The following is a 12,418-nucleotide window of genomic DNA, read 5'->3' on the forward strand; positions in this document are numbered from 1 at the left end:
GACCCACACTCACTCACCTGCATGTCTGACGCCAGGGTCTCGTAGGTCTCTCTCAAGCAGTGCCAGTTCTGCCTGCCGAGAGTCAAGGCCACACCCGGCAGGCTGTATGCACAGTGCTTTGCAATCTCAGTGTCAACTGTCTGTGCTCGGGAGGGATCGGTCATTGACAAGTACTGATCTAATAACGCTTGTGGTACAACATCCTAACCAAGAAAGAGAAGTGACATAGCACACTGTCAACATTCAGATCCATTTTCAGGAGGTCAGACATAAATGTGACAAATGTAAAGAGTCACACATGCAGGGCTGGAGAGATGTCTCAGGGGTTACCAACACTGGCTGCTCTTCACAAGGACCCGGGTACAATTCCCAACACCCCAAGGCAGCTCACAGGTGTTTGTAACTCCAGCTCCAGGGAATCTGACACCCTCACAGAGACACAATTCACATAAAATAAATAATTTTTTAAAAAGGGTCAGGCATGCTGGGTAAGGAGATAGAAGCATTCCTGGGACTTGCTGGCCAATTAATTAGTCTAGCCAGATTGGTGAGCTCCAGGTTCAACAAAAGACCTTGTCTCAAAAAAAAAAAAAAAAAAAAGTAAAGTAAGTTGAGGGGCTGGAGAGATGGCCCAGTGATTAAAAGTACTTGTTGCTCTTGCAGAGGATCTGGGTTCAGATCCCAGCACCCACGTCACACCTCACAAACACCTGTAACTTCAGCTTCAAGGGATCCAGTGTCCTCTTCCAGCCTCCACAGGCACTAGGCACACACGTGGTACACACATGTACATGAAGGCAAAAGACCCATACACATAAAATAAAATTTTAAAAATTACAAAAAAATAAGGTGGGATTGACTGAGGAAGACACCACCATCAACCTGTGGTCTCCACACACATGTACACCAACATGTCACAAACATACACCCCAAAAGAGGGCATATACTAAGCAAATGTACATATGTATGCATATATACACACATATATAAGTTATTAGACAGATGAATAAATTCACTTAAAACAAGTTAAAGTCCAGAATTAATTGCTAAGTTGATAAGAAACATTACAAGCAAGACTTGTAATGTGGCAGTTCCTTTTGAGCTTCCGCCATGATCACATGATTGCCAATGTGTTTCTAAGCAAGGGCATGATGCTGTGTGCCTGTAATCTCAGAACTCAGGAGGATCAAGCCGGAAGCCAGCCTGGGTTATATGTACTAGAACTATGTTCAAATAAAGGAACAAAATATTGAAGCCACATTACTTATATGGAAATTGTAAAACTTATTGCGCTGGGCATGGCCATGCACACCTGGAATCCCAGCACTCAGGAGGCAGAGGCAGGCAGATCTGAGTCTGAGGCCAACCTGAACTACAGAGTGAGATCCTGTCTCAAGAACACTTTAGCCGGGTGGTGGCGGCGCACGCCTTTAATCCCAGCACTCGGGAGGCAGAAGCAGGCAGATCTCTCTGAGTTTGAGGCCAGCCTGGTCTACAAGAGCTAGTTCCAGGACAGGCACCAAAGCTACAAAGAAACCCTGTCTCAAAAAACCAAAAAAACAAAACAAAACAAACCTACCACTTAAAAAATCATCAAAGCCATATTCCTTCTAGGAGATTTAAAAAACCAGAGTGCACACATCTGTTGGGAGATTATGAGGAAAACATGCATACAGTCTTGCTAAGGTGTGTGCAGTGTACTTTTGGAAGATGAGGAAAAGACTAGGTGCTTCTCCGGAGGTAAAATGGACGAGTGGAGGAGAATCTACTGCCTTTCTCTTCTAACTATGTTGCACACAAACATAAGGAATTTGCTAAAAGAATGAGATGATCTATATGAACTGACTTTAAAATATTCTTACAATATAGGTGAGAAAAAGTTGTGTTTCAAAACAGATGCGTGATGATTTTACTTTAGATGAGAAACATTACTATGACCATATACTGTCTAATAACACCTCCCCGAGGCAAACAACATGCCCAGAGTCAGTCTGGGAGACTGGTCTGCAGGGACCCACAGCACCTATGGAGATTGGGGTGCAGCTCTCAGGCTAGGAGGCTCTGACCTGCTCAAGGGAAGACTGCCAAAGTACGTTTCCACTAAGGAAATGAAGGACAAGGTAAGGCATACCCTGCATTTACATGTCTGTGACATTATGAAGACCATAAGGATGCAGGTAGCCTAGACTACACAGTGAGACCCTGACTGAAGAACAAAAACAAAACAAGGTAAATAAAAATCTCTAAAACTGGAATGCAATCATAATAACATCAATAATATTTTATATTGGCTTTGGGCAAATTTTTACATTCAAATCTCCTAGGTCAAGCTATACTGTGCAATTCTTAGCAACTTAGACATGAGGAAATAGCTAAGCAGCATGAGATGACTATTTATCTCCAAAGACAAAAGGGCACACACCTTGGTTTAGATACCCTATGAACACCAGGCCTTAGCAGATCTGAGGGAAATCACGTGCTCTGCGTTACTTCTACCAATCACCCGTGATCACCACCCATTACATAGGACCGTCCACTGGGTCAGAGTAGCTCTGAAGGAGGACTAAGAATCCCGCCACACCACACATGGGCCACTCACTTGCACTTTTGATCTCCTCTCTTCAGGGCTGAAGCCACCACTGGCGGTCATGTCCGCACCTCCGTGGACATAGTGAGGAGTGGCATCCATATTCTGTCAGGAGAAAAATCTACTTCAAAAACTGCCCTGCCCAGGACTGTCCTCCCTTCTCAACCTCTCTGACTGGGTACTTACCACTCATGATAGTCAAAAGATAGAGATAAGAGAGATTCTTTAAAATTTAAGGGTTTATAAACATGCTAAGGCCTCCTAAGAAGTCCTGCTTTAAACCAAGCTTGTGGAATAGCTGTTAAATGTAGAAAAATGAGTTTCAGAAAAATGAAAGTTCATGGGGCTGGAGGGATGGCTCAATGGTTAAGAAGACCTGGATTCAATCCCAAGTACCCATATGGTGGTTCACAACCCTCTAAAACTCAAGTTCTCAGAGATCCGATGCCCTCCTCTGACTTCTGTGGGCACCAAGCACATACATGGCACACAGACACATAAGCAGACAGAACACTCGTACACATTAAATAAATCTAAAAAATTATAAAAACAATGAAAAATTAATCAGCTCATTAAAAAACATCAGGAGAGTTCTTCCAGTCAACTCTTAGCAGCCAACAGTGTCTTGTAGTTTTCTATTATTCCTCCTCATGGTTCATAGTAACTCATTTTACAAGGAGCTGCTTTTACCAGCCACACTCCTACACAAACAAACACAAAATCTGCTCTGCAATGCGTATGTATCACAGCAGTCAAATCTCCACTACATGGTCAGGGTTTCTCTCCAAAGCACAAGTACTGGACATTTCCAACTGCATCGGCTGCCATCAACAAAAGAAATACACTGCAGCGCTAAGAACTCACTCTCCCCTCACTGCGGGACTCTTCCCTGAAGGCTATCACTTAAGTTGCACACTGCATTCTGGCAACGAGTGGGATTCCTTCTCTGTGTCTATAAACAGGAGAAGAAACAGATGCTGTGTGACTCTGGCTTGAGGGAAATGCAGTAGGAAAGCAGGGTAGGAGCTATGGATGCAGCAAAGACGGTGCTAGTAACAGTACCCACCCTCACACTTGAGTCCAGACAATGCCACAGCCCTCCGCAACATGGCCTCAAGTCCCGATCTTCTGCTCAGAATACTGTGTTGCTTGCTGCAGTGAAATGGTCCGATCAGAAACAAAGTGCCTCTCCAAAAAGAAAAGGGAAGAGTTAATTATTCTTGATAAAGGGCTTTGTTTCCAGTAAGACTATTTCACTGCAGTGAGCTACGTTAACATCCACTCGCCTATAAGGGTCATATAGACAGGACTGGGAATGACTTTGAGCCTTTAATATGACACTAAAGTCACAAGGACAGGATGTGGTGAGGATAATTATTTTTACTTCATACAAAAGGAAAAGCTAGAAAATGAGGAACAAAACAGAACTCACTAACTAGAGTGCTGCTTACAACCGTCCCCAACAAGACTGTGTGTTCACACACCTCACTTGGTAAACACCACTGAGCTCATTACCTCCTCGGCAGCGCTGATTAAAGGCATAGCAGCGTCTTGCTCTAAGCTACAGTCCGGCAGCTCATTCACACCCAGGTCATCTTGTAGCTCACTCCGATGCTCCCCACTGCTGGCCTCTTCGTGAGCATCCAGGCTAGAAGCGCGCAGTGCAGCCGACAGCACTTCCACCTGTGCTGTGGGCAAAGGACAACAGTGAGTGGAACGGCAACATCTTCTCTACCCAAACAAGTTATCAGTACAACGTGTATGTCTGACACAGCCAGCAAAAAAATCTACGATGGCCAATCATCAGTCTTTCAAGAGAAGAAGCAGAAAGGTATTGTGCACGATGCTGCCTGGCTGCTGGAGGTTCCTCTGGGCCACCACAGGGTCACTTTCAGAGTTTATGCTTTTCTCTACCAGCCCTACTTATGAACCTGTTCCAGCAGAAAGGCAGTGACACAAACCTGCCAACATAAAGTGACGGCAGTTACACTTAAACACTGACTTTACCCCACTTCACTATCCCTTTTTGATATTGAAATTACTACAGTTTGTTCCAAACATTGGGATCCCAAGAATATTGTCTTACTTGCCCAAAGCCTAAACAACTTAGCAAGCATTAGTTATTAAATCTGACAATACTGCTTTCCTTATACACAAAAAATTCAAATTAATAAAAAGGCATTCTCTTCACCCAATAAATGAGAAATTTATACATGCGTATAGATACATATATTATTAACATTTATTTCAAGTAACATTCCTCTTGCACATATAAAATATGACATTTCAAATGCAAATTTACTGCTTAAAATAACATGTGTATGTGACAACATTTCTAGAATTTCTTGCCTTTTGTGCAGACATCAATGCAGACTCTCGTATCTGGTCAAAGTGCTGTGAGAAGTGATTGCTGCCCGCTCAGCCTTCAACTGGCCATTTATGCTGCCCCCCCCAACAAAGGCACACCCTTGTGAAGAGCCAAAGGAGAGGAAGGGTTGCCCTGAAACAGTCATCCAGATCCAGCTGGCAATTGTGACTGTGAATGACTGTGAACACAGCAGGGATCCCTGAACGTTCCATCATAGACAGATGTGTCCCGAGGAACTGTTAATGGGGCGGAAGAAGGAATGTCATCTTTCATGGTGTGGTCACTGGGGGATGATGTGGGAAGACCAGGTATAGAGGAAAAGAAAGGGGGACAGCAGGCAGTAATGGAGGTCAATATAATCACAATATTGTATATATGTAAGAAACTGTCAAAAAATAAAAACTTTGAGAGACCAAGAAGCAGGCAGACAGAGGACTGGACACCTTTCCCACTGGGCTCCATGTAACAGAGCAAGCCTAAAAAGCAGGCACTACGTAAAGGACCTAGAAAGGGCAATGAGCCTTATGGCAGACTGCGTGGCTTGTGAGCTCAGCAGTCCCTGGGCCCACTCTCACTCTTAATAAACTGTATTTCTACTATGTGTGTGGGGGTCATCTACAAACATTTAAGCACCTGGCCATGGACACACCAGGAACTTCTGTTTCAGTGGGTCATCGTTACCTAAATAAAGCCAATAAAGGTGTTTATTCCTGGAAAAGTCTGGTGATTTTCATTGTTTTCAAAAATTCAGCTGTAATCTGTAATTATCATTACACGTTAGCTCTCTTTGGGGTCTTTCAGGTTTCTAATGCTGAAGAGAACTGAAAGCTGACGACACAAAAAGCAATGTGTAAAACATACCATGCCACTGAAGTGCACATGACAGGATCTTAACCTTGTAATCGCTGCTCAAGAGCATCAGAACATGTCTCCATCCGGGCATGTCCACCCGCAGGCCATACGTCTATCAAGGTAGTTATGACCGCAGTTCAACATGCCATCTCTTAGAAAGGGGGCCTTTCTACCATCTTTTGTGTTTCACCCCATAGGATGTGTCCTGTCGACCACTCCTTGGAGAGCTATTGTGTCCACCGCTAGCAAAAGGGTTTTTCCTTCTCCTGTTGTAGTCTAATGGAAAGGTTTAAACTTATGACGAAAACTCAAAGAAGGAATAAGAACACCAATGATCACAGGAGGGCGAAGCTATCTTGTTCCCATGATGATTCCTATAGGATGACAACAAGCTGCTGCTGTGCCCTGGATGTGCACACGGAAACTCCCTTGGAGGAGCCACAGGCTTCCTTTCCTGCTGGTCTCACTTCCAGGAAGAGATGGTTTGCAAGGCAGCATCACACTTAGTCTCCCCACCTGCTCAGACCTGTGTTTCTAGATCAAAGGTCTGCCTTAAAACACACACATACACACAGGTATGTTCTCACAAATTAAAGGGAATGGCTGCTCTATAACACACCATTTTAGAAAAGAAAAAGAAGCCAGGTGGTGGTGGCGCACACCTTTAATCCCAGCATTTGAGAGGCATAGGAAGGTAGACCTCTAAGTTCGAGGCCAGCCTGGTCTACAGAGTGAGTTCCAGGACAGCTAAGGCTAAACAGAGAAACCCTGGTCTTGAAAGAACCAGAAAAGAAGAAAAGAAAAAAGAAAAGAAAAAGAGCCCCAAATTAATGAACAAACTTCTAAAAATTCAAAACATTTTATGATACAATGGAAAACAGCTACTTAAATTAACATAGATTAAACCAATATGCTCTCAGATTTCAATAAAAACTAAAAGCACTGCATGACAAATTTAAATTGTTCCGGGTGTCACAGTTGAATTATAAACACAATCAGTTAAATTACAATATAATATTTATAATGAAATCACTTAACTACAATGTAATTTTAAGTCAAATAATAGCCATCTTCAGAAACACAGACATATTATGAAACAAAAAAGGTTTATCATTTTATTTTTTGAAAAACTTGAAACCCTGCATCAAATATTTTTTTAAATATATTTATTTATTATGTATACAATATTCTGTCTGTGTGTATGTATGTAATGGGGGCACCAGACCCCATTACAGATGGTTGTGAGCCACCATGTGGTTGCTGGGAATTGAACTCAGGACCTTTGGAAGAGCAGGCAATGCTCTTAACCTTTGAGCCATCTCTCCAGCCCCAAGCATCAAATATTTCTATTAGTATTTGTTGAGTGTCTACTGCATGTCAGAAACTAACAGGTACTATAGTGTAATGAGAGACCCAGAGCAGATCTGAAGCCTGGCTGGCCAGCCTTTCTCATAAATATTAAGTTTGAGGAAGAATAAAAATGAGCCCAGCTGTGGTGGTACAGGCCTATATCTCAGCACTCAGGAGGCAGAGACAGGGGATCTCTGAGCTCGAGGCCAGCCTTGTCTACACAGAATGAGTTCCAGAACCGAGAGAACCCTATCTCAAAAGACAAAAATTAAAATAGAACAAAAAGGTGGGGGCTGGAGAGATGGCTCAGCTGTTAAGAGCACTGGCTGCTCTCCAGAAGACCTGAGTTTAATTCCCAGCACCCACATGGTGCCCTCTTCTGTGTGCAGGCACACATGCACACAGAGTACTCATACACTTAAAATACATCTTTTTTAAAAAGCTGAAAGCAATAAAGATATTAAACACTTGACCATCACTGGCTGTGGATACGCCTAGTTTCTTCTCGTCTGGGGCTGAGGAGAATGGAAGGGAAGAAAGGGAAGCTTCTGAGAATTCCGGTTTATCAACCCTCAGAAGTGCTCTATCACTGAGCTGTCTGAAGACGCAGGAAGGCATAGATGGATGGATGTTCTGTAGCTCAACTGTAGCAGCAGTCATTTGGCTATTTCTCAGATCTCACAGAAGGACGTTTATTGGTATGAACTATGCCCCAGTGAGTCTTTAAGATCAGAACTAGAAGTAATGTTATGCACAATAAGCCAGACTCAGACAAATATGATAATATGTTGTCATTTGTGGGACCTGATTTTAAAAATATCTATCTATATAGATAGATATAAAAGTCAGTCAAACTAAAATAATATTAATGATCAAAGATGTAATAAAATTTCATTCTTTTCAGGTGTAAAATTACAACAGGAAAACTCTAAAAATCACAATAAATGAAAACAAACAAAGATGCCTGCTAACCTACCGGACAGTCGAGGTCTTTCAAAGTTTAACAAGGTTTTGGATTGGGTATGGTGCCTCATGCCTATAATCCCTGCTCTCAGGAGGATAAGGCAGGAAGAAGATTGCTGCAAGCTTGAAGCTAACCTGGGCTACAGAATGAGATCTTCCCCACAAAGAAACCATAAGACAGGCCTTTGTTTTAAAAGGATTACTTAAGATTTTACTTTATTTGCATTAAAATGGGGATTTCTCAATACTGAGCAACTCTATATTTTAGAAATGTTTGTTTTTGGAACAAAGGGGAAAAATCCAGAAAGCGGTATTGGATTTGAAGATCTGCAGTTACGGGATTTACAATTTTGGTTTTATTTTTTTCCTAAGAACAAGTTCTCCCTGGATGAACTCAGAGGGATCTGCCTGTCTCTGCCTCCTGATGCTGTGATTAAAGGTGTGCCATCATGCCTACACTTCAGAACATTTCAGTGAACACCACAAGTCACCAAGGGACAGGAAAGCACCATCCTGCCTATCTAGCTCCATGACTGCAGCAGGCAGAACAAGGAGGGCTCTGTAACATCCCATTTCCCATTCCTAAGGACTTGATACATCTTCCACTTGATAAGAGGCTATCTTTAGAACTGAACAACCACTAAAATACTAAAGCTGTTGTTCACAATGGAAGACATAGGCCATGCATGTATAATCTCCCAAACAAAACACAAAATTGAAAAATAAATCATTCTTGTAAAAGTCTACAGCTCCTAAAGCAACATGTATGTGGGAAAACAGAAACCTATGCCCACCGTATAGACTATAGTTCTTCCTTTAAAATGAGACCCAACGCCAGGAAGTGGTGGCACACACCTTTAATCCCAGCATTTAGGAGGCAGAGGTAGGCAGATCTCTGTGAGTTCAAGACCAGCCTGATCTACAGAGTGAGTTCCAAGACAAGCCCCAAAGCTACAGAAAAACCCTGTCTCAAAAAAACAAAAACAAAGCACTTTTTTTTAAAAATCACCTTTAGAATAAACAAAGAATATAATGGACTCTTCCATACCTTTAACATCCGGGTCATCCATGTGTGGCTCTAGGTTCTCTATCATTTCTTCTAGTTCCTTCCGGGTAGCCATGGTGATATTAGGAGAACCTGGTCCAGGGACTCCAGGTGCATCTCCTGCTCTTTCAGGGCTGGGTGTCTCCCCAAAGTCCTGCTGGAGCTCTCTATCAAGATCTATTTCAGGTAGAGGAGTCCTCCAGAAATGGAAGGAGTTGAACAAATCCTGATCTAAGAGAGTGGAATCTGGGGAGCTGGTGCCAAGCTCTGGCCGGAACGCAGTCGTGCAGTTAGCAGGCTTTTTATCATTCTCATCGCTAGCTGCTTCCTGATGAGACTCTGAGGACAAAGTACAGAGTGAGGAGCTGTCCTCTGGAACACTTCTGTCACCTGCAGAGTTCCCAGCAGTCTCAGCGGCACAGTCTTCGAGTCTGCTCTCCAGGCTGGCACTGAAGTCTGCGGGAGCATCCTCTGGCCGGACCTGCTCCTCTTCTACAGCATCAAAATCTTTGATCCTTTGATTCATTTAGGGGAAAAAAAGAAACATGGAAGTACAGAAATAGTTACTGGGAAAAGATAATGTAAAGTATGGCATACAGCATTTAGACTAGCTAAGGGCTTTAGAGTATAGATTACCCACAGGAACTGAATAGTCTTGTGGGCTACACACCACTTCTTCCCATCAGTTGTTCTGCATTCAGAGATGTAAACACGTGTCAAACTTGTCTAAGCAGTCAAGCATTATTAACAGCTGGAGACGGTGACACTTAGGAATCCTGGAATACTATAATACTACTGTAATATCAGTAACAGCAGGAAGAACCCAATACAGTGGATTCTAAGATACATAAAATTTTTAATTATTTATTTGGGGATTATTTATATTGCCACTGTTCCAATGACACAGTGAAAGCTGAGAATCAAAACATTTTTGCTTATAAAAGGGATAAGGAGGGTAGCAGAGAATATACTTACTAACCATTTCATAAAATACATTAAAATCTATTTAATGTAAATAAAGGATTATTTTTATTTCTTCATCTTTCATGATACTTCAAAACCAGGTTTTTCAAGAAGGAAATCATGATGCAACAGATAAGGACAAACAGTATACGCTCCTGATGAACTGCTACCTGCCACTTCAACTACAGCCTTCAGTTTTACTATTTCTCTCCTATCTTTTATTAACAGGTAGTTACTGGGCACCTACTAGGACCCAGGAACAAATCAGGTTTCAGGATTTAGTATGTAGGTCTAGGTAAAGGGCCTGCTGTACAAGTGTAAGGACCCATGTTCAAGCATCTATGTAAAAAAGCCAAGAGGAACCCCACACCTCTAGTCCCAGTGCTGGGGATGGAAACAAAGCTCCCATGTCTCCTAGCATGACTGAACTGGCAAGCTCCAGGTTCAGTAGGAGACCCTATCTCAACAAATAGGGTGGAAAACAACTGAGAAAGATGCCTGAATTGGCCTCTGGCTTTTACACACAGACACACAAGTACAGTGATATCACACACACACACACACACACACACACACACTGCAGTTTCCAAGCGCACTTGTAAACCCAGCCCTTGAGAGACTGAGGCTAGAGAATCAAGAAGTTGAAAGGAGCCTGGCCCTACATAGCTAAACCCAAAACAAAAATTCTCACCAAAACTCTAAATCTGAATGTAAATTGTAGCTATTACCCTTGAGATTATAATTACAGGTAAACAAACAGTAAACTACAAAAGCAAATTACCATCATGACGACTAAAATGCAGCCAGGAGTGGTGGCTCACACCTTTAGTGCCAACAGAGGAAGAAAGAAGCAAGGGGATCTCTATGAGTTCCAGGTCAGCCTTGTCTACAGAGTGAGTTCCAGGACAGTCAGGTTATGCAGGGAGAGACTGACTCAAAAATAAATTTCTACCCCATTTCCCAAATCAGCATGTGATTCCAAGCAAAGAAATCTGACATCATCGAGCAAAGGGACCACATGGCTTTAGAGAACATGATGTGGTTATGAGGCAAATGGAAAAGCATTTTCAAGAAGAAACAGCAGTATAAAGGCAAGTGCTGACACAGAGATGCAAAACCAAAAGCCAACTGTGACTTTCTGGAGTGGGGGCGAAACACGGGTGAGATGGATGCAAAGTCTCTGGAAAGCCACTGCAGCCCAGCCAGATGCTCTTGACTGCTGTGGGCTGTCGGAAATAATGACGCAACTGTAAAACCTAACAGATGGGTCTTCTTTTCCCAAGACCTTTGTAGAAGCAGTGTAGGAAATAAGCTGCAAGAGCTGGAGTGTCAACAGCAGACATGGTGCCTGCGGGCTGCAGAGGAGCACTCGGCAGTCACTAAAGGGTGGGTGGCAGGACGCACTCACTCATTTCATGCTGGCGGTAAGAAACAAAGGAAGAACCTGCTGGGCACCCAGATTCTGGTTAGGGCAATGGAACGGATGCCTATAGCACTAATTAGAAGCTAACAACCCTGGCTGGGTGTGGTGGTGCATGCTTTAATCCCAGAGGCAGGAGAATCTCTGTGAGTTCCAGGCCAGTCTGGTCTACAGAACTATGCTATACTGGCCTATTGTGGGAAGTCCTTCTGTGTGTGGGTTGCTTTTACTGGATAATGAATAAAGTTGCTTTGGCCTATGACAGGGCAGAATAGAGTAAGGTGGGAATTTCAAGCAGATGGAGGAGGAAAGAAGGAGAAGTCAGAGAGATGCCATGTAGCTGCCGAAGAAGACAGCACCTGAAACTTTACCAGATAAGCCACAGCCTTGTGAGACACACAATAAAAGAAATGGGTTAATTCCAGATATAAGAGTTAGTAAGAAGCCAGAGCTAACAAGGCCAAACAGTGTTATAATTAATATAGTTTCCATGTGATTATTCGCGCCTAGGCGTGGGAACAAATAGTCTCTGTCTACACTCGCCTCTAAGATATGTGCATACAAGAGCACTAGAGGTAGGTTAGAGATTTCTCTCAAAAAAACCCCTATGTAAGCCAGGTGTGGTGGTGCCAGCCTGTAATTCCAGTACTTGGCAAGTAGGAGCAGGAAGATCAGAGTTCAAGACCAGTTCCAGATTCATGAGACCCTCTCAGTCTTGCTTCTTATTCCCATGCACGTAAATAATCAACACCCTCAGGCTTTCTTAGCAGAGGCCATGGTACCTGGCAAACCTAGTACAACTACTTCAAGGAGAAACTGACTCACAGAACGTGGTTAAAGAGAACCAAGCCAAACTAAAGAAAATACCAT

At 42.9% G+C, this 12,418-nt stretch overlaps 1 protein-coding gene across 4 annotated transcripts in view; it reads right to left on the reverse strand.

Moving 5' to 3' along the window:
• Nucleotides 1-12,418, reverse strand: part of Ppp4r1 (protein phosphatase 4 regulatory subunit 1) — a 57,278-nt gene that overhangs the window by 7,571 nt on the left and 37,289 nt on the right. For all 4 annotated transcript variants that reach the window (XM_041631820.1, XM_041631818.1, XM_041631817.1 and 1 more), the window contains 4 exons: nt 9,169-9,680; nt 4,103-4,275; nt 2,600-2,692; nt 18-203 (listed from right to left, as the gene is read on the reverse strand). In XM_041631820.1, coding sequence (XP_041487754.1) covers nt 18-203; nt 2,600-2,692; nt 4,103-4,275; nt 9,169-9,680 — 964 coding nt within the window. The remainder of the gene's footprint in view (nt 1-17; nt 204-2,599; nt 2,693-4,102; nt 4,276-9,168; nt 9,681-12,418) is intronic.

This window comes from Microtus oregoni, unplaced genomic scaffold (genome assembly GCF_018167655.1).
Source record: "Microtus oregoni isolate MIOR12 unplaced genomic scaffold, Mior012 000038F_ref0000394, whole genome shotgun sequence".
Taxonomy (NCBI): Eukaryota; Metazoa; Chordata; class Mammalia; order Rodentia; family Cricetidae; genus Microtus; species Microtus oregoni.